The sequence below is a fragment of the Lottia gigantea genome (genome assembly GCF_000327385.1).
Source record: "Lottia gigantea unplaced genomic scaffold LOTGIsca_74, whole genome shotgun sequence".
Lineage (NCBI taxonomy): Eukaryota > Metazoa > Mollusca > Gastropoda > Lottiidae > Lottia > Lottia gigantea.
In genome coordinates, this window is record NW_008710478.1 from 193,411 (window position 1) to 218,660 (window position 25,250).

The following is a 25,250-nucleotide window of genomic DNA, read 5'->3' on the forward strand; positions in this document are numbered from 1 at the left end:
ATACACATATTTAAACTCATTTGTATATGTGTCACCTCTAGGCTACCAAATTGGTTCAAAGAGTCCAAAACCATACACAGTGATGTATTTAATATATCAGAAGGGTGGGCATATCCTGTCTTGTATATAATACCAATGTTAAAACCCTGCTTGGACATGTTCCAGACCTAACTTTCAGTTATTTTAGCATGAGAATACAAATTGACCACTTTCTGTTATGGATATCTACCTTCGCTAAAATATTCTATAATACCACATTTAGGCAAGGCATTTTAGAGCCTCCAGGCAAATATATTCCAAACAGCAATTAATATTGCAAATTGATAAACTTCTGAAAGATTTAGATTTGTGAATCTAATTATTCAATATAAGCATAATATCAGATACACATCAATGTAAATTGTTTGTTACTGTATATTTATTTCTATATCGTGTATTAGTATGGTTTTGTAATAAAATTGGTTTGTCAAAATTTGCAGAAAGTTGTTTTATTGGGTTTATATATTGACTAATTGAAGCAGCCAATCAACTCAAAATGTTCCATGTTTCCATAGAGCTTTGAGAAGAATGGAGTGTTATGTCCTACTCATTTAAACTTATTAGGAAAATGGAGTCAGACAGTCCCATGCAGTGTGCAATGAGAAAAATTCTGTCCTTTTTCCGATTTCCCACTCTCAAGAATTATTTAACATTCACAGTCTGAATGACCAAATGGTTTTTCTATGTCAGCCCCTCCAACCTGCATTATCAAACGGATAGAAACTGGGTTGAAAAATATCGACTTATGACAGGATTGACCCCTGGACCCTAGAGCTAGCAAGCTTCTTGGTCACATAGAGCTTTCAAGAAATGAAAAGAAGTCATAAATCTACTATCACAGTTTTATATAGAATAAATAGTTTTAACAAAAAACATTATATACAAACACATTAAAATATATTTTATAAAATTTCATATCAAAATCTTCTAAAAATATTGTAGAATGCTGTTAGGAGGAATGCTAAAAACTGGATGATAATATTGTTAACAGACACTGCATGGAATGCTTAAAAATTGTATAAAATCTGCCTCTAAACTTTTCTTTAAAGCCTCATATTGTCATTTGAACATGATATGGTTAAAATCTGATACAAACCTGAGGCATTTTAAACAAAGAAGATCCACAAAGAGCTTCTAATGCTGTAAAAACTGGAATTTGAATGGTTTACAAACCAAAATTTTACAAAATGCTGTTAATATATGTACAATATCTTTGTAATTAAAATGTATGATAAGTCCAATTCTATTTTACAGATAATATAGCTTGTCTTCAGCTTTCCAAAAAATTTCAACTTGGTCCATGGAAATCATGTAGTTTAGGGAATTGATAGAATTCCAATTCTTTCATCTAATTACCTGATAGCTTTCTTAGTTAACATTTTCACAGCCAAAGAATTAACCCATCAATGTTACCCGAATCCCAAAATTACAATGTTTCTAACAACCAATCCCAGGATACCCATTACATGATGTCTCTATTCCTATTACATACAACAATACTCTTGTCAATTGTTTCAGACCAAGTTATAATATCTTTTACTTTAATACTTTAAGGAATACTATCTCTTAGAATAAACCTAAAATTTAAATTCTTTAACTTGGCCAATAAGAGTATAATAATCATCAGTTGACAAACCTGGTGTTATAACTTAACAGAATCCTTCTATATGACAATACATCCTTAAAACTAAGCAATTACGTTGTAGTTTATGAATGATTTTGTTTTATGGATTTATCAGATTATACATGGATTTTGTTGATCATTTATGTCACCAGGTATGTCCACTGATGACCCCCTTGTAGGCCAAGTTTGAATTTCTGTTCATTTCAAGAAATAGTATTTATTGAAAGAATCTGAAAACAAGATGTACCAGCTGTAAAAATATAAAATTAGACCAGATATTATCTTTCCACAGTCTATATTCTAATTAAGTAATGCTTTTCGCACCATGTCTTTTTTCTCTGGGGTGAGAGAATGGGGGAACTCAATGTCAAACTCAATGACTAAATCACCCTTCTCTGAGGGGTCTGTTGATACAGGCATACCTTCTCCTGGTACCACTTTCTTAAATCCTGGTCTGAAAGAAACAATTTCAATAAAATATTATTATGTTCCTGAATTTTATAGATTAAAAAAATGCCACTAAAATAATAAAATAATATCCTTTATCCAAGGGTCAGAATAAGGTCCCTTATGCCGAAGTGACACAGTCTTCTTACATTTGAGCCCATGGGCAAATAGATTTGCATATTTAAATCTCATCAGAACATTTGGATTTTGATAAACAACCAAAGAAGAAGTCCCTGATTGTTTACAGTTAACTAAACACTGTATAATAAACAGTGTTCTGAACTGAAATGCTTATGGGATGGGGTCTGTGGGTATAAGATTGGACAGCTTTTCCCTTAATCATTATATTTTCAAGCAGTGGTTGCTAAAATGTTAGACAATGCTGTGTTGTTTTGGGGAAGTTTCATGACATAAATACTAGTTTTTTCCCTTATATAAATAGGGGCTCTTTTGACAAATACAAACATTTTAACAAAGAAACTTTGACTTACTTGATAATATCATTGATAGGAATATGTAAAACTCTATCATCTAATGTATTAATCTCTACAGTACAACCTGTTAAAGCCTTGCCTAGTGGAACTCTGGCAGTGTGAATCAGGTTGGTGCCTTCTCGACGGAATCGAGGATGAGGTTTGTCTTTTACTACAAATACTATATCAGCTGAAATACACAAAATTAAACAAGTTAACATGAGACTACTCCTGACTTGTGAGCTAGTTAATCACTTGATAATTTTGACAGTATATGCAAAAAACTCTAAATGCCTACGGGTCCATTAAAATTGGCTCCTTGGAACCCAGTCTTGCCTTCGAGGATGCAAGTTGTTGACCTCTTGTCTCTCCTTTCCATTGGAATATTCAATAATATTCTGCCATGAGGACATCTTGACACTGTCTATAAAGACCATATTATTATGCTTGCTAATAAACTATCCCAAAAAATTGCTTATAAATTCATTTTGTGAAAATTGTCAATTAATTGTTAACTTGTGAAAGTCATGAACCATGACGTCTGACTGAAGATATCAGTGTCCCTGATACTCATAAAAAGTTAAGAAAAGCTCTTTAAAAATCAAAAAAAACAAAATTTTGACATTTGCTTATGTATACTTGTCAATGTCTCCTTTGGTTTGATCCAAGAACAAAAAACCTGCACAAGAATAAGAGATTGCATTTACCTGGTACGTTATTAGGTCCCTGATCACCTTCTTTAGGGAACGTTATTCTAGTACCAGGTTTCCATCCTGTTTTAACAGTGATTGTTAATATTTTATCTCTAATACTAGATGTATGGCCATCTTCATTCATTACCTATAATAAAAAATCATACAGTTTTATATCCGGCTTTTCTAATCCAGAATCCAGAGGAATACTACCTCTTAGAATGAACATATAGAGTCTCAAAACTTGGTCAACAAGTATATTCATCAGTTGGATTTATGATATCCATTATATCCTTTTAAGCATGTTTCAAAATTACTTAGTTTTTGTGGAATTTTTGGGATTAAAGAGGGATTCTGTGAACAGGTCATTTTAACCGAGATAAAATATAAAACATACTCTTCTAGAGATTTTCATCTTTTTGGTACAACCATGGAAAACTTCCTCCAAACCCAGGTATAAATCTCTTTCAATAGATGGATCCTGTTTTTTGTGCCCACGGCCGTGTAGACCACCAAATCCCATACTCAGATCTCCATCAACTCTGTCATAAAATTCTGAAATAAACAATTGAAACATCTGACTTTCTGGGTCTAGCAAAATTGTGACAATCTTAGAAGTTTAACATCAAAAAGATATGGAGATCTTTAAGGCTGGAACCAAAAATGACCACCCTTAATTTGAGTCATATTGGTGGTCTTTTTTGGGTTCCATATTATATGACAAACCAAATTCCTTACCTCTCCAATATTGAGATTTTGTGAACAAAAGGTGCATTTGGTATCTAATGCTCCTCAGAATACACCTTTTGTTTGCATAACAAAGTCCATTGGAGAGGGCATAAAATTTGATTGGCTGACAGACGAATGCTCAAGAAGGCTGTCTTGAGACCCTAACTGAAGGGTAAATTAAAAATAAATCTAATTAAAAACCGAATGAAAGTCAATCTTCGAAAACAAAAAAGTGCATCACAACAAAAAACTACTTTTACAAACTGACTTACGGTGAGTTTTCATTGTGATCTTAATTCCAATTTATTAACATTAATCCAGAATCAATAATTTCAAAAATCACAAATAAATTTCAACATTCACAACTAAATTCACTAATAATAGTCACAGTTATAATAAATTATAATCACTCCTTATTCCTTCATCTAAAATATACTTCACAGCACTTAGAAATATATAGTTCTAGCTTTATGTCTCTGCTGTTTATGGCAATTTTATTCTATCACCCTAAATTTATTGTAGTATCATGCTAATACTAAATATATTCCAACCTGAATGCTAGACTATACCAACTCTGTCTGATTAATATTGATATCTCTTTCTATTGTAATGGTCCGTAGTCAAAACAATTTACATCAGAATTCATAATTAGTGTAAAATACAGGGTTTTTAATTAAGGTTAATTAATTATTGAAACTTAATTAACCTTATAGAATTTCCCTGACATGCTATGTCCTTAAATAGTCCTTCATTACTAATTGACTCTTTTACCAGTAATCTACTTATGGCCATGTTATTCTCTGAATCAATGACCCTTTTGGAATCGAGGAGAATTTTGAAAGACATTTTTTATAGTCTTACAATAAAGCACAATTTATCACAAATCTGATTTTAACTTATTTCAATTTGTAAGCTCTGAACAGCCAATATGTAAACAAATTATTGTTATGAATATATCACTTTACCTTGAAATGGGTTATCACCACCAAAGAAATCTCTGAAAACCTTTTCAGCATTTCCATGGAATGTATACCCCTGGGTCCATGCTCCTGTTTCTCCACTGCCTACTGGCACACCATTTTTTAACCCTTCCTCTCCAAACTGATCATAAACAGCCCGTTTTCGTGCTGGAAAACATATTTGTTATAAGAGCTCTCAACGATAACACTGGTTAACATTGGTACTCAAAACTAAACCTTGCTCACTGTTGGTTATAGCATTAGAATCATAACATATTGTGCAATTCTTAGTTACACCAAAAATTTGGTGGTCATAGGTTCTAATCTTAATCAGTATGTGAAAGTCTGGTGTCTTTGAATAAACCATCTTTCCTTATTATTCCTTTCAACCCAGCTGTAAATGAGTATGGATCATCAAGAAATATTGGCCAGAACAAGGTGGTAGAAAGGATCTTTGTGAACTTAATCCTTGTTAAAAATAGTTTTTTCTATCTCTTAATAATTTGTAAAAGACAATACTTACGATCTGATAATACATCATAAGCCTCAGAAACTTGTCGAAATTTATCAATGGCATTATGATTGCCTTCATTTTTATCTGGGTGAAATTTCAAGGATAATTTTCGGTAACTGAAAAAAACAAAATGTCACATGCTTAAGTATTGTTTATTTAATCTAAGTAATGAACTATACAAGGTGGCCGTTGAGTCTAGTTTAAATCATATTAATCCCTTACATTCCTTTCTTCAAGGTTTTGAATTCTAACTTAGTAACTACACCTCCTTCGTTTCGAAACTGGTCAGCATTCTGAACACTGTTCCTATTTCTTTCATTGAATTTTAGGTCCATTTCATGAATCCTGAACATGTAAAAATTACTAATCAAGTGCTCCCAAGAACCAATAGTAAGGAGAACATTTGATTGATGTTAAGCTCATACTCATGTGGAAGTGGTTCGTTCAAGTGACACACTGTTCAAAATAACACACAAAAACTGTTTATAGTGACGATACATTATGCATGTCAGGCCATGTGGTACTGCACTACATTTTGTACACTAATACTATGAATATATTTTCGAAGGAAATGAAATTTTCGCTCGAGCACCTGAAAGTCGGAGTGTTGAATGATGTAAATTAGAGACACAAGTCATCAATGAAGTTTAAAAATTGACCAAAAATCGTTCAAATTTTGTAAATTCTTACTGTTTCTTTATATCCGCATCTGCGGCACTTCTGGTCAAATTCAGAATACTGTAGTAATCGACTCCCATTTCGAATTTTTTACTCAACTTTGGTGTAAAACTTTCACCGTACACAAGTTGTTTATAATCGGGAGAAATGGCGTCGTGTTGCTTAGCGACTTTTATGCGGAGCTATACCTTATTTTCGCACTTTTTTTTATTTAATGAAGACTAAAGTTTGAACGCTTTAAATTATAATATTTCTTTATCAAATTTGGCTTAAAATGCCTAAAATGTTTCAGAAAAATATGTGAATCGACTTTTCTAGAAAATGTTTTAAGTTTTTCTTAGTGCAAAATTTTTATACGAAAATAAGGCTTGGCTATTGAGTTGTACTAATCCCTAACAACACATAAACAAGATGGATACCGAAAAATAAGTTTTGACATCAAGGAGAAGAACTTCGTTCTAAAGTAACAAAATATTGATGGTTTGTTTTTAATATCGTTTCTGAAAGTAAACAAGATGCAAGGGGATGTTGCAGGTGTAAGAATAACTCCACCGGTTTTGGAGTTTTATGATACAGAACCAAACAATATTTTCCAAGCCACCATCAATGTCAAAAATATTGATAAAAGCAGTAAAAATATACGTTATTATGGTCCAAAAAGTGATGTAAGTAGCTTGATTTTAATCAGAATTTTTCTTCAATGTGGGGTATTAGACATATTTGTTAATTTTTGCAAAATGAAACTAATTTCATGAAGTAGAAGTAGAACTGCACTGTGCATATAAGCTTATAGAAAACAGAAAGTGGACAGTTTTCAATCAAAAATCAAGCAAGAAGACTTTTTGTATTTTATCTTTCAGTCATATAAAACATTGGCATGGATACACAAAATAACTCCTTTGTGAAACCTCATTAATTGATGTTAATTTTGCCTTCATTTATATCTATGAAGACTTATTCATTGATTTAACTTTCAGGCATTTAAAATAAAAGTAAAGAATCCTGAGAAACCAGTAGCACCAGGTTTATGTGTACAGGCTGTAGTAGAATATGAACCAGAAGTAAAATCTGTAATTAAAGATAGATTAATTATAACAGTAGATGGAGAAGTTGTAGAAGTACCAATTATTGCGTAAGTAAAGGACATGGGTTTCTGAATTTTTTCAAGTTAAAATCAATACAAATATAAACATATAAAAGATATTATGACTCTTTTTCAAATTAATACAGCTGAAGCTTACCAACCATTTAATCTAGCTTAAATCTTCTTAAAGTCTAAATAATTGCTTTTAAGCTTCTAGAACTCAATTTCAGCTATCAATTCATCAATCAAAATGAAAATTCAACTTTTAACACTTTGGTTTATTTTTGTATGATTTTTTCCAGCTATCCATCTCAAGCTGCTTTAGAAATCGACAGTGTAGTTAATTTTGGTAACGTTGTAGCTACAAGTCGTATTATTTCACGAGAGATACCAATATCAAACCATGGATCTGAGGCCGGGGAATTTATAATACAATACACAGGAAATAAACATCTTTCAGCTATACCTAATACTGGTCATGTGGCTCCAAATACAGCTCAAATTATAAAGGTAAGGTGGCAGGCTGTTTGTTCTAGATTCAAACGAGGAGACATTTTGCATCTATTTACAGGCCTGTAGGAGGGATTGTTTCTTTCTTTTGATCTTTTCTGCTCTAACCAATCTGTGTCTATAGATTGACTGATGATATTTTCTACAATATTTATTCAAATAGATAAAGCTAAGTATTTTCTGTTTTAATGAAATTTCTTTATTTCTAGATTGAATGTGTTACTAAAGAACCAGGTCCAATAGATGAAACATTCAGGTGAGTTCTTTTTCGTCTCAAATTCAAAATGTATAAAAAAATTAAATAAAAGAATATAACATCTAGTCGGTGTTTTAAGCAGATGAACTTTTTGAAAGAGAACATAAATTTACTTGTTTATTTAGCACAAAATAAAAGCCCATATTGAACCACATTCCGTGTTATTTCAGTGTTATACTAGATGGTGTAGAAAAGGAATTAAAAATAAAAGGAAATATTGTAAAAAGATCATTAGAACTATTAAGTATACAGGGTGAAACACCATTAGATTGTGTGAAGTTTGGCTCTACTTATTATGGTACTGATAAGACAGAGTATGCTATATTATATAATAATGGTCCAGAGGTGGTTAATTTTGTGGCCATTATGGATGAAGAGGCAGTTGCTCAAGAACTGGTAAGGATTTGATTTCTTATGAATATAAAATGAAAGGACTGGAGTTTTAAGTCTTACTGCACCTAATTTGGCTAATAGACAGGGGCAATGTCATCCAGAAATTTTGCAGCTGCATTAGCCTTCTCTTTTTTTTTTATGATTTCCAACTGTTTAGAGATCTTTTACATGCACAGCCTGTAGCCTAGTTTATTGTCCCATCTGAACGGCTAGAAGCTTTCTCCATGTCGGCTCCTCCAACTTTCATCACTGACATATAACTCACTGAAAAACTGTGGCTTAGTTATTAAAGATAGTAATGTCTTGTTAATACGGACTGAGTCTAATACCTTCATTGGATTGGTATCAAATCACCGCATTTATGTTTTTTGCATAGTGCATGACATTGCTTGTCTTCTTTAGCACAACAAGATGTGAATTCATGTCATATGATTTCATGTAATTTAGATATTTATTTGTTCAATTTTAGGGAGTGGACTTAAGTCAAACAACAGCTGCTGCTCTAGCTGTAAATACAGAGGGAGGAAATAGTAAGGGCAGTACGAATATATTAACATCCCTAATAACAGCTATACCCAATCAAGGTATTTTACGTCCATACGAAAAAATACCCATCTTCTTTAGATTTAGTCCAAGGTAAGCCAATTTGAATTTTTTATTAATCTCAAGGAGATGCAGAAGTTTATTAGTGAAATTTTTAACCTTATTATTGAAAAACAATGATATGGACCTTCACTTCTGCATCTCTGATGACAAAATACCAAACAAAATATCCAGAAATTTTTGAATTTTAATTACTTTTTCCAATAATTTCTTTCTTTATGAATATCACAAACAAATAAATCATCAGTGCCTACAACCTTTTAGATTTTATCTTGTTCTGGTAGACTTGAATAAGTCATCTTGACTCATTATTCCAGTTGACCCAGCTGAAAATGGGTACAGATAATCAGGGAAAGATCAATGCCAAAAAGTTTTGCCAAGGACCAGCTGATAGAAAGGATCATTATTTTGTGAACCTAAGTTGTTAAATCCTTGTCAAATATTTTTATCTTTCTCTATCTTTTTTTATATTGTCACTGCCCTTTTTCTTTATCTTTTCATGTTGCTTTCTGTTTTGTTTCTTTTTTTATGTTTTTTTTTGCACTTTACCTATTTTTTATCACCTCTGCCTCACAAAGGTAATATTTCTCTTGCTTTCAAGTGAATGTTCCGGATAGATTTTCTACCTCATAAATAGAAAATTTAAACTTTCATACTCTGATTTCTCAGATTTTGTCTCACATTTTCTCAGATTTAACTTTCTGAGTAGAGTTATCCCTCGAAATCTATCTGGGACTGTTACTTTAATCTTGTTTGAGTTCAGAGTTGACTTCTATTCACTCCCAGGTCTGTTTGCCAATAGCCGTCCAGTCTAAAAATACATGAAAACCAGATTTATCTCAAATAACTTTACTCTTTCCATCCCAATTCCTCCAATGGACATAACATCTTACTTTTCTACAAAGCATTCATCAAGTTATATTCATTATAATCTGGTCTCTATTTGTAGTTTGTACTGCCATCTACATTTCATTCTTTTGTTGCCCATTCATTTTGCAATAGAGCTTAAAATAAGCCTATGATGTGACTTGATCTTGCACTGTCATTTACATTTGATTTTCTTTCTCTGTAATTAAGCTCACTCCATTAGAGCTCATTTCATTTAATCTGCTCTTGCACTATTAATAAGCATTTAGTTTTCTGACTTTTCTGCTCATTCATTTTACTGCAATAGAGCTTAAAATGAGCTGATTAAATTTGATGAATTTAACCTGGCTTGCTCTTGCACTGTCAGTTTCATTCATTCATTTTACTGCAATAGAGCTGATTGAATGAATATTGCCTGTTATTTCCTTCAAAATCTTTGTTTACCACAGAGTTTATAATAAGCTTATTAAATATATTTTGGCCTATTCTTGCAATGTCATTTTCAAATATTTTTCACATGCTTACATATAAATATCTTTTGTTGTTCATTTATTTTACTGCAATAGAGCTTAAAATGAGCTTATTAATTGAATATTGCCTGTTATTTCCTTCAACATCTATGTTTGCAACAGAGTTTAAAATATAGCAATAGAGCTTAAAATGAGCTGATTAAGTTTGATGTAGCCTACTCTTGCATTCATGATCTTTGTTTGCAATAGAGCTTACAAAATTCTTTTGAATTTAATCTGGCCTGTCATTTTGTTATATTTCTGCATTACACTGCAATAGAGCTTAAAATGAGCTGAATAAGTTTGATAAAGCATGCTCTTGCATCCGTTACTTCTGTTTGTAATAGAGTTTAAAAAATGCTTTTTGAAATTAATCTGGCCTGCTCTTGCATTATCACTTACATTTCATTTTAATTCTGTCATTATCTTTTGTTGTTCATGCTTGTTGCTTGCTCTTTCACCATCACCTACATTTCATTTTCTTGTGTTGTCTCTTGTGTTGTTCATCCATTTTACAGCAATAGAGCTTAAAATGAGCTGATTTAGTTTGATGTAGCCTACTCTTGCATTCATTTCCTTTGTTTGCAATGAGCTTATTGAATTAAATCTGGCCTGCTCTTGCACTATCACTACATTTCATTTCCTGTGTTGTTAATATATTTGCTGCAATAGAGCTTAAAATGAGCTGATTTAGTTCGATGTAGCCTACTCTTGCATTCATGATCTTTGTTTGCAATAGAGCTTAAAATAATCTAATTGAAATTAATCTGACCTGCTCTTGCACAATTAAATACCCTGCATTTCATTTTATTTCTGTCATCATCTTTTTTTTTCATGCTTTTTACAGAAAAAGGGTTAAAAATGAGCTGATTAAGTTTGATACATCTTCCTCTTGCATTCATAACTTATGTTCGTAAAAGAGCTGAAAATAATCTAATTGAATTAAATCTGGCCTTCTCTTGCACTATCACTACATTTCATTTCATTTTCTTGTGTTGTAAATTTATTTGCTGCAATAGAGCTTAAAATGAGTTGATTAAGTTTGATACACCATGCTCTTGCATTCATTACTTATGTTCGTAAAAGAGCTTAAAATAATCTAATTGAAATTAATCTGGCCTGCTCTTGCACAATTGCATTACATTTCATTTCACATCTGTTGTCTTCTTTTGTTGTTCATGTTTTTCACAGCAATAGAGCTTAAAATGAGCTGATTTAGTTTGATGCAGCCTACTCTTGACCTTCTTCATGACCTTTGTTTGCAATAGAGCTTAAAATAATCTTATTTAAATTAATCTGGCCTGCTCTTGCTGTATTATCACTCTACATTTCATTTTATTTCGTCTTCATCTTTTGTCCAAACTTTTCAATTTCACTGCAATAGAGCTTAAAATGAGCTGATTTAGTTTGATGTAGCCTATTCTTGCATTCATGACCTTTGTTTGCAATAGAGCTTAAAAAATGCTTTTTGAATTAAATCTGGCCTGCTCTTGGACTATCACGTACATTTCATTTCTTGTTGTTAATTTATTTGCTGCTATAGAGCTTAAACTGAGCTGATTAAGTTTGATACATCATGCTCTTGCATTCATTACTGTCTTATGTTTGCAACAGAGCTTAAAATAATCTAATTGAAATTTATCAGGCCTGCTCTTGCACTATTATCACTCTACATTTTATTTCATCTTCATCTTTTGTTAAAACTTTTCACTGCAATAGAGCTTAAAATGAGCTGATTTAGTTTGATGCTACCTGCTCTTGCATTCATTTTATTTGTTTGCAATAGAGCTTAAAATGAGCTTTTTGAATTAAATCTGGTCTGCTCTTGCACTATCACTACATTTCATTTTCTTGTGTTACTATATTTGCTGCAGTAGAGCTTAAAATGAGCTGATTAAGTTCGATACATCATGTTTGTAACAGAGCTTAAAATGAGCTTTTGAATTAAATCCGGCCTGCTCTTGCACTATTACATTTCATTTCTTGTTGTTAATTTATTTGCTGCAATAGAGCTTAAAATGAGCTGATTAAGCTGGATACATCATGCTCTTGAATTCATTACTTATGTTCGTAAAAGAGCTTAAAATAATCTAATTGAAATTAATCTGGCCTGCTCTCGCACAATTGCATTACTTACATTTCATTTCACATCTGTTGTCTTCTTTTGTTGTTCATGTTTTTCACAGCAATAGAGCTTAAAATGAGCTGATTTAGTTTGATGTAGCCTACTCTTGCATTCATGACCTTTGTTTGCAATAGAGCTTAAAAAATGCTTTTTGAATTAAATCTGGCTTGCTCTTGCACTATCACTACATTTCATTTCATTTTCTTTTCTTGTGTTACTATATTTGCTGCAATAGAGCTTAAAATGAGCCGATTTAGTTTGATGCTACCTGCTCTTGCATTCATGATCTTGTTTGCTATAGAGCTTAAAATGAGCTTTTTGAATTAAATCTGGCCTGCTCTTGCACTATCACGTACATTTCATTTCTTGTTGTTAATTTATTTGCTGCAATAGAGCTTAAAATGAGCTGATTAAGTTCGATACATCATGCTCTTGCATTCATTACTTATGTTTGCAACAGAGCTTAAAATAATCTAATTGAAATTAATCTGGCCTGCTCTTGCACTATTATCACTCTACATTTCATTTTATTTCGTCTTCATCTTTTGTTCAAACTTTTCATCACAATAGAGCTTAAAATGAGCTGATTTAGTTTGATGCTACCTGCTCTTGCATTCATTTTATTTGTTTGCAATAGAGCTTAAAATGAGCTTTTTGAATTAAATCTTGTCTGCTCTTGCACTATCACTACATTTCATTTTCTTGTGTTACTATATTTGCTACAATAGAGCTTAAAATGAGCTGATTAAGTTCGATACATCATGCTCTTGCGTTCATACTTATGTTTGTAACAGAGCTAAAAATGAGCTTTTTGAATTAAATCCGGCCTGCTCTTGCACTATTCTTACATTTCATTTCTTGTTGTTAATTTATTTGCTGCAATAGAGCTTAAAATGAGCTGATTAAGTTCGATACATCATGCTCTTGAATTCATTACTTATGTTCGTAAAAGAGCTGAAAATAATCTAATTGAAATTAATCTGGCCTACTCTTGCACAATTGCATTACTTACATTTCATTTTATTTCTGTTGTCTTCTTTTGTTGTTCATGTTTTTCACAGCAATAGAGCTTAAAATAAGCTGATTTAGTTTGATGCTACCTGCTCATGAATTCATGACCTTTCTTTGCAATAGAGCTTACAATGAGCTTATTGAATTAAATCTGGTCTGCTCTTGCACTATCACTACATTTCATTTCTTTTCTTGTGTTACTATATTTGCTGCAATAGAGCTTAAAATGAGCTGATTTAGTTTGATGTAGCCTACTCTTGCTTTAGAGAGTTTGCAATAGAGCTTAAAATAAGCTATTGACTTAAATCTGGCCTGCTCTTGCACTCACACTGTCACCTACATTTCATTTCATTTTGTGTTGTCTCCTTTTGATGTCCATTCATTTCACTGCAATAGAGCTTTAAATGAGCTGATTATGTTTGATGTAGCCTACTCTTGCATTCATGAGCTTTGTTTGCAATATAGAGCATAAAAATGATTTTGAATTTAATCTGACCTGCTCTTGTAAATGAGCTGATTTAGCTTAAAATGTAGCCTACTCTTGCATTCATTACTTATGTTTTTAACAGAGCTTGAAAAATGATTTTTGAAGTTAATCTGGCCTGCTCTTGTACTATTACCTACATCTCATTTCATTTTGTGTGTTGTTTCCTTTTGGTGTCCATTCATTACACTGCAATAGAGCTTAAAATGAGCTGATTAAGTTTGATGTAGCTTACTCTTGCCTTCATTTTCGTTGTTTGCAATGGTGCTTACAAAATGATTTTGAATTTAATCTGGCCTGCTCTTGCACTATTAAATACCCTACATTTCATTTTATTTCTGTCGTCAGCTTTTGTTGTTCATGATTTTCACTGCAATAGAGCTTAAAATGAGCTGATTTTGTTTGATGCTACCTGCTCTTGCATTCATTTTCTTTGTTTGCAACACAGCTAACAATGAGCTTATTAAATTATATCTGGCCTGCTCTTGCACATTTCATTTCATTTCTTGTCTTAATATATTTGCTGCAATGGAGCTTAAAATGAACTTATCTAGTTTGATATGGCCTGCTCTTGCACTTTCATTGAATTTACATTTATTTCATTCAAAAGAGCTTTAAATAAGCTGATTGAATGGATATTGCTTGCTATTTTATTTAACATGTATATTGTGTGTTAGCAACAGAGCTTACAATGAGCTTATTGAAATTAATCTGGCTTGCTCTAGCACTGTCATTTTCATTTCTTTCATGTATTTACTGCAATAGAGCTTAAAATGAGCTTATTAAATTTGATATAGCCTGCTCTTGCATTCAATTTATCTTCACAATAGACAATCATACTTTTTGACATTATTATATACACAGTATATGCATACCGTACATTTTTTCATGAAACTTTCTATAAATGTTACATCTTTTATAAATGTTTCTTGTTTGATGATTGATCGATTTCTAAAGATGAATTTTCAGTTTAACTTCTGCTATTACTTTCTTCTATTGCTGTGGGTGTATGTTACCTTGTCTGGCAATCTTTTTTCTTCTACTGTGCTCCTTTTACATGATGTGCTAAAAATATTTCTTCCATTATACATTTGATTTTAGTCTTGCATTTTCAGGCCCACGTCTGTCAAGAGATCTTATGATAAAAGTGCAAATTTTGCCTTGAGAAATTGCATATTTGCAAACAAAAGCAAAATTGATTGTAGGGTTTTTAAGGAAACAAAGACCATGCTACGTATTCTCAAAACTATCTTAGCGCAAGGATATCCTATAAACAGATTAAGAAGTTAAAACCTGAGGACATCCTAAGATCATTTCGAGAATATGCTGCCAGCTCTATTGGATAATTTGGTAAAAAATATGGAAATTTTTCTTATAGATGGTATAGTTCAAAACAAGGATGGAAGAGTCAAGTTACACCACCTCCAAGAAAAGATTTTGCATTGTTTTTAAAGCTACAGATCATTGGTTCAAATACTGGCTTTACTAAACTAGAGGGACAGCAAAATGGAGGTATGTTTCTTATCTATATTTATCAAAATTTCTCTTAAATGGGAGTATGACAAGTTTCAAAACATAAACACAAACAGTTCATTAATATTTAGACTTACTATCTATTAAAAACGTGGGATGCTGGTATTATAATGTTTGAATTTGAATCAGACTGAGATATGCACAAATATCATTGCTCAAGTATACCTGTGTATGTTGTGTAAATGTTGCTTTAGAATTATGTAAATACCTGGGGCTCATTAGCAATAACTGATCTTTTTATGATTTTAGTGTTTCAGTCATTTGATTGGTCAATCACTAACATCAATTTTATGTTAAGTTATATTATCAGATTACAGTATTTCTTAAAATCTGGATATTGTATTAAAATTAATTTTCGAGAAAGTCTAAATAAGATAAAATCCAAATTTTAAGAAATACAATAATCTGATTGGACAATAATACAAAATATGCAATCAATTTTCAATACTAAAATCATCATAAGTTAAGTTTTCCAGAATAAGACCCCAGGATTATGATTATAATGGTGTTTATTACAGGAGGTTTTGCTGAAATAGCCCTAACAGGAACAGCCTTACCAGTCTTATTAGATATCTCACCAGCTCCTGTCTTTGATTTTGGAGAATGTCTGGTTGGAGAACATGCTGATGTTTTATTCACCTTGAAGAATGATTCCAATATTCTGCCAGTTTTGTATCAATTTAAAAAAATTGCTCATTTCTCTGCTCAGCCACCAAATGGTAAAATCTCACCAGGACATTCTCAAGATGTTATTTTCTCCTTCTCTCCACGACAAGTTGGTAAGTTACATTTTGTGTTTATAGCAAGAATCATTCTCACACCAATCAGAATCACTCTTACAAGCGAATATCAGAAGTCTCATAATCCTAATGGTCAGATTGCTCTACTTAGTCGTAACTATGCCACAAGTCAAAGTGGATATTTAGACACAGATTCTTAATGACGCGCTGTGATTGGTTCAACAGTACATGACCTTTGTATATAATTCTTCTAGATTACAATGGAGGTCGATGAAATTGTAAATGTAATTTTAATTAGATTGTAAATAGTGCGACACTTATATTTTTATAACATGTTATAATTTCTCCCACACAGTTATGTGCTTTACCCCTCACAAAAATACAATGTTAACAAAATTATTTCGAAGAGTGTAAATCAAAGATGGTATAAGTACCAAAAACCCCAAAATATTTAAAGAAAGATCTCCAAAAAATGTGTGTATGTGTGTCTGTTCTTGTCAACAACATGCTTATGCCTAATAAGAAAGCTGCACATTTATGAATAGTAGTAAAACTCTTCTTACAAACATCACATTCATTAGGTTTTTCTCCTGTATGCATTCTCATGTGTTTAGTATGATTTGATAATTTTAAAGTTTGCTTTCCACAAATATAACATTGGTATGGTTTTTCTTCAGTATGTATTTGCGTGTGTGTTTTATGATCCAACAAGTTTGAAAAGAATTTTCCACAAACATAACATTTGTAAGGTTTTCCAGTCATATGTACTTTCACATGATGACAAAGTTTACTTAACATGTCAAGACCTTGTCCACAAACACCGCAATGCCAATTGAAAGATTTCTTCTCTCCAGTATGTGTTCTCTTGTGAGCTTTCAAAACACTTGCTGTTATAAAACACTTTTCACAAACATCACATTTGTATGGTTTCTGTCCAGTATGTATTCTCAAGTGTGCAGTATGATGTAACAATTCTATAGAATGCTTTCCACAAACATCACATTCATATGGTTTTTCGATCCTATGTTTTTTGATGTGATAACAAAGTTTTCTAGCAGTATCAAAACCTAGTCCACAAATACCACAATGGTGAGGTTTCTTTTCTGTTTGTTGTTTTTTAAGAATTTTATGATTCATTAATGCTTGTCCTGTATCACAACCATTCATCGCAAATCCAAATAACTCTTGTGGTTTTTCTTCTCGTTTTCTTCTGTATTCTGCCATTATGAAGTGTGTAGGCTGATTTGGAAAAGTTTTTGTGAATTATTGTTATATTATGTTTCTCTTCTATTTTTTACTGTGGAATGAATCTTGATATAACAGGAAGTGAAAAAGATTACGGATTGGCTCATGGCATACAGAAAGCTTTATAATGAATTTAAGCATGGTCTGTGTTACATTACACTGCATTGAATTTGAGCTCCACAAGTAAATATTTACTTAACAATCTATTTTTAGAATTTAACTCGGATGACAGATATTCCTGTCACTGATTTTAATTGGTTGAGAGCTTATACATAGACCAATTAAATTTATCGAAACAAAATGCTAGACTAATATTCTTGACACTTGACACATATTGTTGTTATCTGTCTTAATATTCACACGCTTTACAGAATATTCTAATAAATAATCAAGTACAAAATCAAGGAAAAGACTGATTTTTCTTTAAAGGGTGATGGTCTAGAAATTTCAAAATGATAAAAATGTCAAAAATAAATTTAATTCCATTAAAAAACACAACATAGAACAATAATGAAAATATAATTTTCTTTTTTAAAGATAGCTTGCCAGGTCTGATAACACACACCCACAGGCATCTTTCAATCATGAATCATACATTTCTTTCAGAATATTTTTGATATCGAAGATTTAAAACTATCCAAGGGTAGTTTTTTAAAATAGTGCTATCTGTGGATGATGATAGATATATCACCAAGTTTCATCCAAATCTGTTAAATACAGATTGTGCCTACTAGGTTTTTTTTACGAAAAAATAGGACAGTAATTCATTAAACAAATTTTCGATTTGTTATATGTTTGATTTTCAAAAGGATTCATCCTCATAAATATCATTATGAGCAATGTTACTAAGTTGTTTTTAATTCTATTGATACAAATCTATAAAAGATCGTGCCTTTGTTTATGAGCTAAAAAATTGAACTTTTTTCAGAATACAAGGGCAATAAATTTTTTTGAATTTTTATTGGGTTAATCTTTGGCTGATGATAAACAATTTTACAAAAATATTTCAAAAATTGACGATATTATTTACGAGCTTAAAATTTAAAAGGTTTTGAAGGCCACAGGCTATAACTCATACAAGCAACTGTGGACTTCCCAATGAGGATGGATGATCCCATAATACACTTTGCATTTTATCTATGATAAAACACTTTTTATGAAAATAGAATTTTTAGGTTTTTCTCTTGTATGTAGTATTGTTGTGTGCACTTTTAACTCTTTTCACAAACGTTTTTTTCTCCAGTATGTGATCTCATGTGAATCTTTAGCTTATTTGCCATTGTGAAACACTTTTCACAAACATCACATTTGTGAGGCTCTTCACCATTAGGCCTATGTATTTTCATGTGAAGCTTTAACTTATTTGATATCGTAAAACTCTTTTCACAAACATCACATTTATATGGTTTTTCTCCAGTATGTGTTCTCATGTGAACCTTTAGCTTATCTGACATTGTAAAACACTTTTCACAAACATCACATTTGTAAGGTTTTTCTCCAGTATGATTTCTCATGTGAACATTTAGATTGCTTGCTCTTGTAAAATGCTTCACACAAACATTGCATTTGTAAGGTTTCTCTCCAGTATGTGTTCTCATGTGCAACTTAAGTGAATTCGGATGACAAAAATACCACTCACAAATGCCACATTTGTATGGTTTCTCTCCAGTATGTATCCTCATGTGAACAATTAGATTGTCTGCTCTTATAAAACACTTTCCACAAACATCACATTTGAATGGTTTTTCTCCAGTATGCATTCTCATGTGAATTTCATGTTGTGACAATTTTGAAAAACTTTTATCACAAACATCACATTTGTAAGGATTTTCAATCTTATGTTTTTTTATGTGATGACCAAGTTTTCTTGGCGTATCAAAACCTAGTCCACAAATACCACAATGGTAAGGTTTTTTTCCTTTGTGTTTCTTGTGAATTTTATAATTCAGGGTTAGTGCTTGTCTTATAACACAATCATTCATCTTGAATTCAGATAAATGATATGGTGGTTGTTTTTATCTTCATCCGAGTCTTGACATTTCATTAAAAGGTTGACTTTTTGATGCAAGAGATAAGAGAGTCTTTCAAATGTTGAGATTCACAGTAAACAGAAGTGGTTGGATCTAAAATTATCTTAAAGTTTAGTTTTTTAATTAGATTGAGTCCAATTCTTTTAACAACTAAACAAACATCACATATCTTAGTTTTCTTTTTGGTAAGTCTGCTATGAATCATATTCTTACTAACTTCCTTACAGAACATTAAAAAGTTTCAAGTTTTGAAAAAACAGGAAGTTATAAATATTACGGATTACCTTAGGATTATAGACATGGACCTGTAAAAGTAAGTTAGCTAGAGCACTTATATTTGCCCTCCTATTATTTTTTTTAATAGAACAAAACTATATTTCTATATCAGAAATGCTTGATTTATAATTTTTTGTCTGTTTTCACACCATCATTTGGCAATGTGGCCAGAAGTATTTTTTTAATTTTTTTTTTTACCATTTTTAAGTCATACATGTCTGATAATGATATGATCCAAATATTGTTTTGTTACTGGCCTGCATTCTGGAGTATACCCTTGCGATTACCGTAAAATACAACGATTATGGGATTGGTAACGTATGATTTTACTATTTATAGTACTTAGTTATGTATAGCTCAGTGACCCCAGATAGATCAATAAAGGAAGACAATTCAATTTCAATTCATTTATTGTACTACAGTTGAATTGATAGTTTAAGTGAGTCTTTTTTAAACCAAGGGAGCCACAAGACTCAGTATGTTAGTTGCTCACTAACCTGAAGGCCCAGTGTTCAATCATATGTTGACATAATACCTTGTCAGTGATCCAGCTAAGAGGGTCTGACATGGAAAAAGTCGTCGTTCGGATGGGACAATAAACCAAGGCCCTCGAAATAGAGCAGGCTAATGCCAATGTCCTGGCAAAATTTCCCTCATTGCACCCTGAATAGCGTTGCCCGTCTTCATTAGACCATATTTTGTAGCTAAATCTCACTGTATAGGGCTCAGCAATTTATCCTAATCACCTAAATGGATGTAAATGGTTTTATATAAAAACAGAAAACCAATAAAAGACAATCTCTATTTTCGACAGTATTTGATAGAAGTTTCAAGAATTACACGAGTAACTTGAATGACGACCCAAACCATCTGATCAGGCAATGACCTTGATCTTGAAGCAAGAGATTATCGATTTTTGTTTACATGTGATTTTATTCAAATTATCAACAATACAAGCTATTATCTAATTAGGGATAAGTGATTAAGATGACTAGATATCGAATTATACAGATTTTTTTGAAGATCTGATCCACTAAATAGGGTCATAATTCGTAATGCACGGAATGTCGGAGTATCAGAGTTTTTAAACTGACAAAAGGAGGAAATTAATCATTACCAAAAAAGATGAAGGATTGCACAGAATGTCTGAATACTCAGATGTTGATATTCACAGAGTACATTGTAATGTATTATCCTGTCGACATTCAGTTGACACTGTGATTGTTTGTCATTTATCATGTTATTTTGGTGTGCAAAGGTTTTTCTCAAGTATGGGTTCACAAATGACCTGTATGATGTGATGCAATTATAAAAGATGTACCACAAACATCACATTTGTGTGGCTTTTTTTCCCAGTATGTATTCTCATGTGAATATTTAGATAATCTGCTCTTATAAAACACTTTCCGAGATCATCTTATTTGAATGGTTTTAATTATCATTTTAACATCTTATTTCAAACATCACATTTGTAAGGTTTTTCTCTAGTATGTGTTCTTATGTGAAGATTCAGATTTCTTGCTTTATTAAACGCTTTCACAAACCTTTTATTTGTAGGGTTTCTCTCCAGTATGTGTCTTCACATGAATTTTATGGTATGATACATTTCTAAAACATTTTCCACAAACATCACATTTGTATGGTTTCTCTCCAGTGTGCGTTCTCATGTGTACCTTAAGATAGCCTGATTGACTAAAAGTTTTTCCACAAACATCACATTTGTATGGTCTCTCTCCAGTATGTGTTCTCACATGAATTTTATGGTATGATACAGTTCTAAAAGATTTTCCACAAATGTCGCATTTGTATGGTCTCTCTCCAGTATGTGTTCTCATGTGAACATTAAGATCGCTTGCTCTTATAAAACTCTTTTCACAAACATCACATTTGTTCGGTTTTACTCCAGTATGTATTTTCACATGAATTTTATGGTATGATACAGTTGTAAAACATTTTTCACAAACATCACATTTGTAAGGTTTCTCTCGAGTATGTATTCTCATGTGAACATTAAGATGGTTTAATTCATTAAAACTCTTTTCACAAACATCACATTGGTAAGGTCTTTCACCAGTATGTGTTCTCATATGAACTTTAAGACTGCTTGCCCTTATAAAACACTTACCACAAACATAACATTTGTATGGTTTCTCTCCAGTATGTATTCTCATGTGTATCTTAAGATAGCTTGATTGAATAAAACTCTTTTCACAAACATCACATTTGTATGGTCTTTCTCCGGTATGTGATCTCATGTGAACATTAAGAGTGCTTGCTCTTGTAAAACTCTTTTCACAAACATCACATTTGTGGGTTTTCACTCCAGTTTGTATGTCCGTGTGTTCAGTATGATGGTCAATTTTGGAATAACACTTTCCTCGAACATCACAATGGTCAGGTTTTTGAGTCATATGTTTTTTTATGTGATGACAAAGTTTACTTGCCATGTCAATGCCTAGTCCACAAATACCACAATGGAAAGGTTTCTCTCCTCCAGTGTGTTTTTTCTTTCTAGCATGTGTTCTCATGTGAATTTTAAGTTTCTCTAATTTGATAAAACGTTTTTCACAAACATCACAAATGTAAGCCTCTCTGGTGTGGCTCTTCATATGAGCTTTTAAAGTCTGTATTTTTCTAAAGCCGTATTCACAAACATCATATCTGAATGGTATTTCCCCAGTATGAGTTCTCATATGATTTGTATGATATGAAAATTTTGCAAAACACTTTCCACACACATCACATTTGTAAGGTTTTTCAATCATATGTTTTTTAACATGATAGCCAAGTTTTCTTATGGTGTCAAAATCTAGTCCACATATTCCACAATTTAAAATATTCTTTCCTGCGTGTTGTTTTTTAAGAATTTTATGATTCATCAATGCTTGTCCTGTATCACAACCATTCATCATAACTCCATAAAAATCTTGTGATGGTTGTTGTATACCTCTGTATTCTACCATTATGTAAAATATGTATGGATTAGTTTTTTTTAAGTCTTTTGTCTGCACTTTACTATGGTCAGGGATGAATTTTGTTAACACAGGAAGTGGTGAATATTACGGATTACCGAAGGATTATAGACAGAGGTGTAAAAAATTTAAGTGTGGCCATTTTTATAATCTATAAACTTACCATATTGTAATGAATTTGATACTATACTATATAGTACTATGGAGGATGTTGCTAATACGTCTTAAAATGGTTAGCCGCCATCTTGAAAAATATTCAGTTTTATCTTGCAGACAGGATCAGTTTCGCTTTGTGACGTCATATTGATTATGATAATCGAATCAGATTTAAAGGATTGTAAAGAGGTTTTCTAAATTTTTATGGGAACACTGATAGCATCAATTTGCATCATTCCAATTTTCAATCAGGCGTCTGTGGTTCCTGCAATACCACAAAAGAATGAGTGATGACGTCACTTAACGCAAAATATGCTTGAATCACATAAGTCCCTTCCCGATTTGTGACATCATTTAGTTGAATTGCAGGAACTAAAGATGTCTGATTGAGAATTGGAATCAGGCTTAACATGACATGAGTGACCGCACTGTGAATCGAACACGACCCAGAATGTCACACGATTTACGAAAATAAATATTAAAAAAGTTGTCAAGGATTTGGAGGTTTTCAGATGGAAAATAAACATTGCATCTACGGACAAATCGAAATGATTTTGGGCTAATCCAACAAGACTAGGCCTGTTAAGTAAATAAGCACAAATGGAGAAATACATTGATTAAATCCTCATCAATATCAGAAGTTTTCGCGCTCTTTTTAATTTTTTTTGTCGGTTTAGCCTAATCGATTATTTTACCCAGCCCTAGTTACATATTAAGATTATCCCCCTTTTAAGGAATCTGTATCAGTAGGTCAAGTCAATATGTAGTGGACAATATATTGTTGATCAGTTATCAAGTCTAGAAATTTCAATTTAATTAAATTTCAAAAATACATTTATTTCCATTAAAACACAAAGCAAAACAATTACTGAAATGTTAAAGGGATAGCCTTTTTATGTTTATTTTTGACTGGTAGTTTACAAATTCTCTTGTGGGAGCTGCATCATTTCCGGTTCACTATTTCTGGAATTACAGGAATCACAGGCATCGGACGAACAATTGGAATGTCCCAAATAGAAGTCAAAGATACAGGCTAGAAAACCTCGTTACAATCTCTTAGGGTACACTTTTAATCATATATGAAGGCTGAAAAGATGCCATAATTAGGTCTAATGAAACAGTTTTTTATGAAACATTGTATTTGTAGCGATTATTTAAGAGTCATGTGTTTTGTTATAGTGCACTTTCAGGTTAATTGCTTGAGAGAAGCTCTTTCCACAAACATCACATTTATATGGTTTTTCTCCAGTATGTGTTCTCATGTGAATCTTTAGCTTATCTGACATTATAAAACACTTTTCACAAACATCACATTTGTAAGGTTTTTCTCCAGTATGAGTTCTCATGTGAAGATTTATTGCACTTGCAGTAATAAACCTCTTTTCACAAACATCACATTTATGTGGTTTCTCGCCAGTATGTCTTCTCATGTGAACTTTAAAATCAGTTGATCTAATGAAGCTTTTACCACAAACATCACATATGAATGGTTTCACTCCAGTATGTATTTTCATGTGTTGAGTTTGGTATGTTAATTTTGAAAAACGCCATCCACAAACATTGCATTTGAAAGGTTTTTCTTCAGCTGTATGTATTCTCATGTGTATGTTAAGACTGCTTGATGCAGAAAAACCCTTGTCACAAACATCACATTTGTATGGCTCCTCTCCAGTATGTATTTTCATGTGCAATTTAAGAGAATTTGGATGAGAACAACCCCATTCACAAATATCACATTTATAAGATTTCTTTTCAGTATGTCTTTTCATGTGAGCACTAAGAGAACTTGTATGAGAAAAACACTTGCCACAAAAATCACACTTGTATGGTTTCTCTCCAGTATGTTTTCTCATGTGACCTTTAAGGTCACTTGCTTTAATAAAACTCTTTTCACAAACATCACATTGGTAAGGTTTTTCAATCATATGTACTTTAACATGGTAGCAAAGTTTTCTTGTCATGTCAAAGCCTAGTCCACAAATACCACAATGGAAAGGTTTCTCTCCCGTATGGATTATCTTGTGAGCATTTAAAAACTGTCTTCTGTTAAAACTCTTTTCACAAACATCACATTTGTGAGGTTTTTCTCCAGTATGAGATCTCATGTGAACACGGAGATCGTGTGCTCTTGACCAACACTTTCCACAAACATCACATTTGTAAGGTTTTCCAGTTATAATCATATGTACTTTTACATGATGAAAAAGTTTACTTATCATGTCAAAGCCGCGTCCACAAATACCACAAGGGAAATATAATTTTTTCCTTTTAATTTTATGATTCCAGGGCAATACTTGTCCT

The 25,250-nt window shown here is 32.1% G+C and overlaps 5 protein-coding genes across 5 annotated transcripts; 1 reads left to right on the forward strand and 4 right to left on the reverse strand.

Moving 5' to 3' along the window:
• Positions 1–865: 865 nt before the first annotated feature.
• LOTGIDRAFT_221747 (hypothetical protein) lies at positions 866–6,301 on the reverse strand. The gene is made up of 7 exons (XM_009066194.1): positions 6,168–6,301; positions 5,487–5,593; positions 4,970–5,131; positions 3,673–3,830; positions 3,291–3,423; positions 2,602–2,773; positions 866–2,117 (listed from the first exon to the last, which is right to left on the reverse strand). The coding sequence occupies exons 1-7, from the start codon at positions 6,233–6,235 to the stop codon at positions 1,964–1,966; spliced, it is 954 nt and encodes a 317-aa protein (XP_009064442.1). The 5' UTR covers positions 6,236–6,301; the 3' UTR covers positions 866–1,963.
• A 369-nt stretch (positions 6,302–6,670) lies between these two features.
• Positions 6,671–16,470, forward strand: LOTGIDRAFT_168309 (hypothetical protein; the record flags this gene model as incomplete). The annotated part of the gene is made up of 9 exons (XM_009066195.1): positions 6,671–6,820; positions 7,133–7,287; positions 7,542–7,749; positions 7,959–8,005; positions 8,176–8,401; positions 8,868–9,034; positions 15,376–15,509; positions 16,049–16,249; positions 16,334–16,470. 9 exons carry the CDS (start codon positions 6,671–6,673, stop codon positions 16,468–16,470), a joined length of 1,425 nt encoding a protein of 474 aa, XP_009064443.1.
• Positions 16,471–16,543: 73 nt separating this feature from the next.
• On the reverse strand, positions 16,544–17,586 carry LOTGIDRAFT_236057 (hypothetical protein). The gene has a single exon (XM_009066196.1). The coding sequence runs from the start codon at positions 17,492–17,494 to the stop codon at positions 16,667–16,669; it is 828 nt and encodes a 275-aa protein (XP_009064444.1). The 5' UTR covers positions 17,495–17,586; the 3' UTR covers positions 16,544–16,666.
• A 1,140-nt stretch (positions 17,587–18,726) lies between these two features.
• Positions 18,727–19,497, reverse strand: LOTGIDRAFT_168311 (hypothetical protein; the record flags this gene model as incomplete). The annotated part of the gene is made up of 1 exon (XM_009066197.1): positions 18,727–19,497. The coding sequence occupies one exon, from the start codon at positions 19,495–19,497 to the stop codon at positions 18,727–18,729; it is 771 nt and encodes a 256-aa protein (XP_009064445.1).
• A 1,880-nt stretch (positions 19,498–21,377) lies between these two features.
• On the reverse strand, positions 21,378–24,718 carry LOTGIDRAFT_196277 (hypothetical protein; the record flags this gene model as incomplete). Its single annotated transcript, XM_009066198.1, has 2 exons — positions 21,378–22,141; positions 24,178–24,718. Coding segments are annotated over 2 exons (1,305 nt in total), but the record flags the coding sequence as incomplete, so codon positions are not given.
• Positions 24,719–25,250: the final 532 nt, after the last annotated feature.

Coding starts and splice junctions, on each gene's coding strand:
- LOTGIDRAFT_221747 (XM_009066194.1), bottom strand. CDS start 6,235: ATGGGAGTCGATTACTACAGTATTCTGAATTTGACCAGAAGTGCCGCA. Junction 5,594..6,167: donor GATGCGGATATAAAGAAACA/GTAAGAATTTAC, acceptor TGTTTTTTTCAG/TTACCGAAAATTATCCTTGA. Junction 2,774..3,290: donor GGGACCTAATAACGTACCAG/GTAAATGCAATC, acceptor TGTGTATTTCAG/CTGATATAGTATTTGTAGTA.
- LOTGIDRAFT_236057 (XM_009066196.1), bottom strand. CDS start 17,494: ATGGCAGAATACAGAAGAAAACGAGAAGAAAAACCACAAGAGTTATTT.